The sequence below is a fragment of the Alligator sinensis genome, unplaced genomic scaffold, assembly GCF_000455745.1.
Source record: "Alligator sinensis unplaced genomic scaffold, ASM45574v1 scaffold1302_1, whole genome shotgun sequence".
Lineage (NCBI taxonomy): Eukaryota > Metazoa > Chordata > Crocodylia > Alligatoridae > Alligator > Alligator sinensis.
The window spans coordinates 259,440-261,032 of record NW_005842612.1 but is presented as its reverse complement, the minus strand read 5'-3'; the positions used below and the strand labels follow the sequence as shown (position 1 = coordinate 261,032).

The 1,593-nt window shown below is 63.3% G+C and overlaps 1 protein-coding gene across 1 annotated transcript in view; it reads right to left on the bottom strand.

Moving 5' to 3' along the window:
* The window catches only part of LOC102370572 (EH domain-binding protein 1-like protein 1), a gene marked incomplete at its 5' end in the record, with an annotated part of 7,747 nt that overhangs the window by 3,041 nt on the left and 3,113 nt on the right, over window positions 1-1,593 (bottom strand). Inside the window, 2 exons of the mRNA XM_025214927.1 lie at window positions 116-1,327; window positions 1,442-1,582. Coding sequence (XP_025070712.1) covers window positions 116-1,327; window positions 1,442-1,582 — 1,353 coding nt within the window. The remainder of the gene's footprint in view (window positions 1-115; window positions 1,328-1,441; window positions 1,583-1,593) is intronic.

Here is a 1,593-nt window from a genome sequence, read left to right as displayed (position 1 = left end):
CCGCCTTGGGCTTCAGGGCTGGCGGGGGGATGGTGCTGTTTATGGCCACGATCCCAGCATCCTTTGTCACCCCTGCCTTGGCCTCAGTCCCAGCAGCCTTTGCCTCAGTGTGAGCCTCAATCCCAGCATCCTTTGTGATGCCTTCCTTAACCTCCATCCCAGGATCCTTTGCAGCCCCCATTTTGACCTCAGTCCTAGCATCCATTGCAATCCCTGCCCTGACCTCAATCCCAGCATCCTTTGCAACCTCCACCTTGACCTCAGTCCCAGCATCCTTTGCCACAGTGTGAGCCTCATTCCCAGCATCCATTGCAATCCCTGCCCTGACCTCAATCCCAGCATCCTTTGCAACCCCCACCTTGACCTCAATCCCAAGATCCTTTGCAGCACGCAGCTCTGCCTTGGGCTTCAGGGCTGGCTGGGGGATGATGCCATTGATGGCCACTATCCCAGCATCCTTTGTCACCCCTGCCTTGGCCGCAGTCCCAGCAGCCTTTGCCTCAGTGTGAGCCTCAGTCCCAGCAGCCTTTGCCTCCTTAATCCCAGCATCTTTTTCCTGGACCTCCATCCCAGGATCCTTTGTGGGCCTTGCCTTAGCCTCGGTCCCAGCATCCTTTACAGGCCCCACCTTGACCTCACTCCCAGCATCCCTTGCTGCTCCTGCTTTGATCTTAATCCCAGCATCCTTTGGGGCTCCCACCTTGACCGCAATCCCAGCATCCTTTGCAGCCCCTGCCTGGGCCTCTATCCCAGCATCCTTTGCAGCTCCCACCTTGACCGCAATCCCAGCATCCTTTGCAGCCCCTGCCTTGACCACAATCCCAGCATCCTTTGTGGGCCCTGCCTTGACCACAGTCCCAGCATCCTTTGCTGCTCCCAGTTTGGCCTCAACCCCAGCATCCTTTGGGGCCCCCACCTCTGCCTCAATCCCAGCATCCCTTGCTGCTCCCACTTTGGCCTCAATCCCAGCATCCTTTGCGGCTCCTGCCTTGGCTTTAACCCCAGCAACCTTTGCGGCTGCTGCCTTGAGCTCCATCCCAGCATCCTTTGCGGCCCCTACCTTGACCTCCATCCTAGCATCCTTGGCGGTGGCAGTGGCGGGGGGCCAGGGGGGCTCGAGGGGCGCGGGGCCGGGCTGGCCCAGGCTGTAGGTGCTCTGGCTGTCGCCGCCGCCCAGCTGCACCAGGCTGAGCTCCGGGCCCGTGAAGCGGGCGCGGATCTGGCACAGGTAGGTCATGACGATGAGCTTGTCGGGCACGGCCAGGAAGAGCATGTCGGCCGGGTCCAGCAGCCGCGCGACGCCCAGCGTGGCGAAGCCGTCAAAGGCCTGGGGGGGCAGGGAGGGGGGGAAAGTGAGGGCCCTGCAGAGCCCGGGGGGCCGGCGCCCCGGCCCACGCCCCCGCCCAAAGCACATGGCGCCCCCGTGCCCAGCCCCACTCACCAGCTTGTTGTTCTTCTTGATGTCCAGCGGGTCCAGGGCCTCGTAGTTACTACGGGGACAAGGCAGGGGCTGCTCAGACCCACCGGGACCCCCCGGCACCCGCAGGTGCCCGCCCCGCCCCCCCGCCCCTGTCCCCGCACGCTCACATCTTG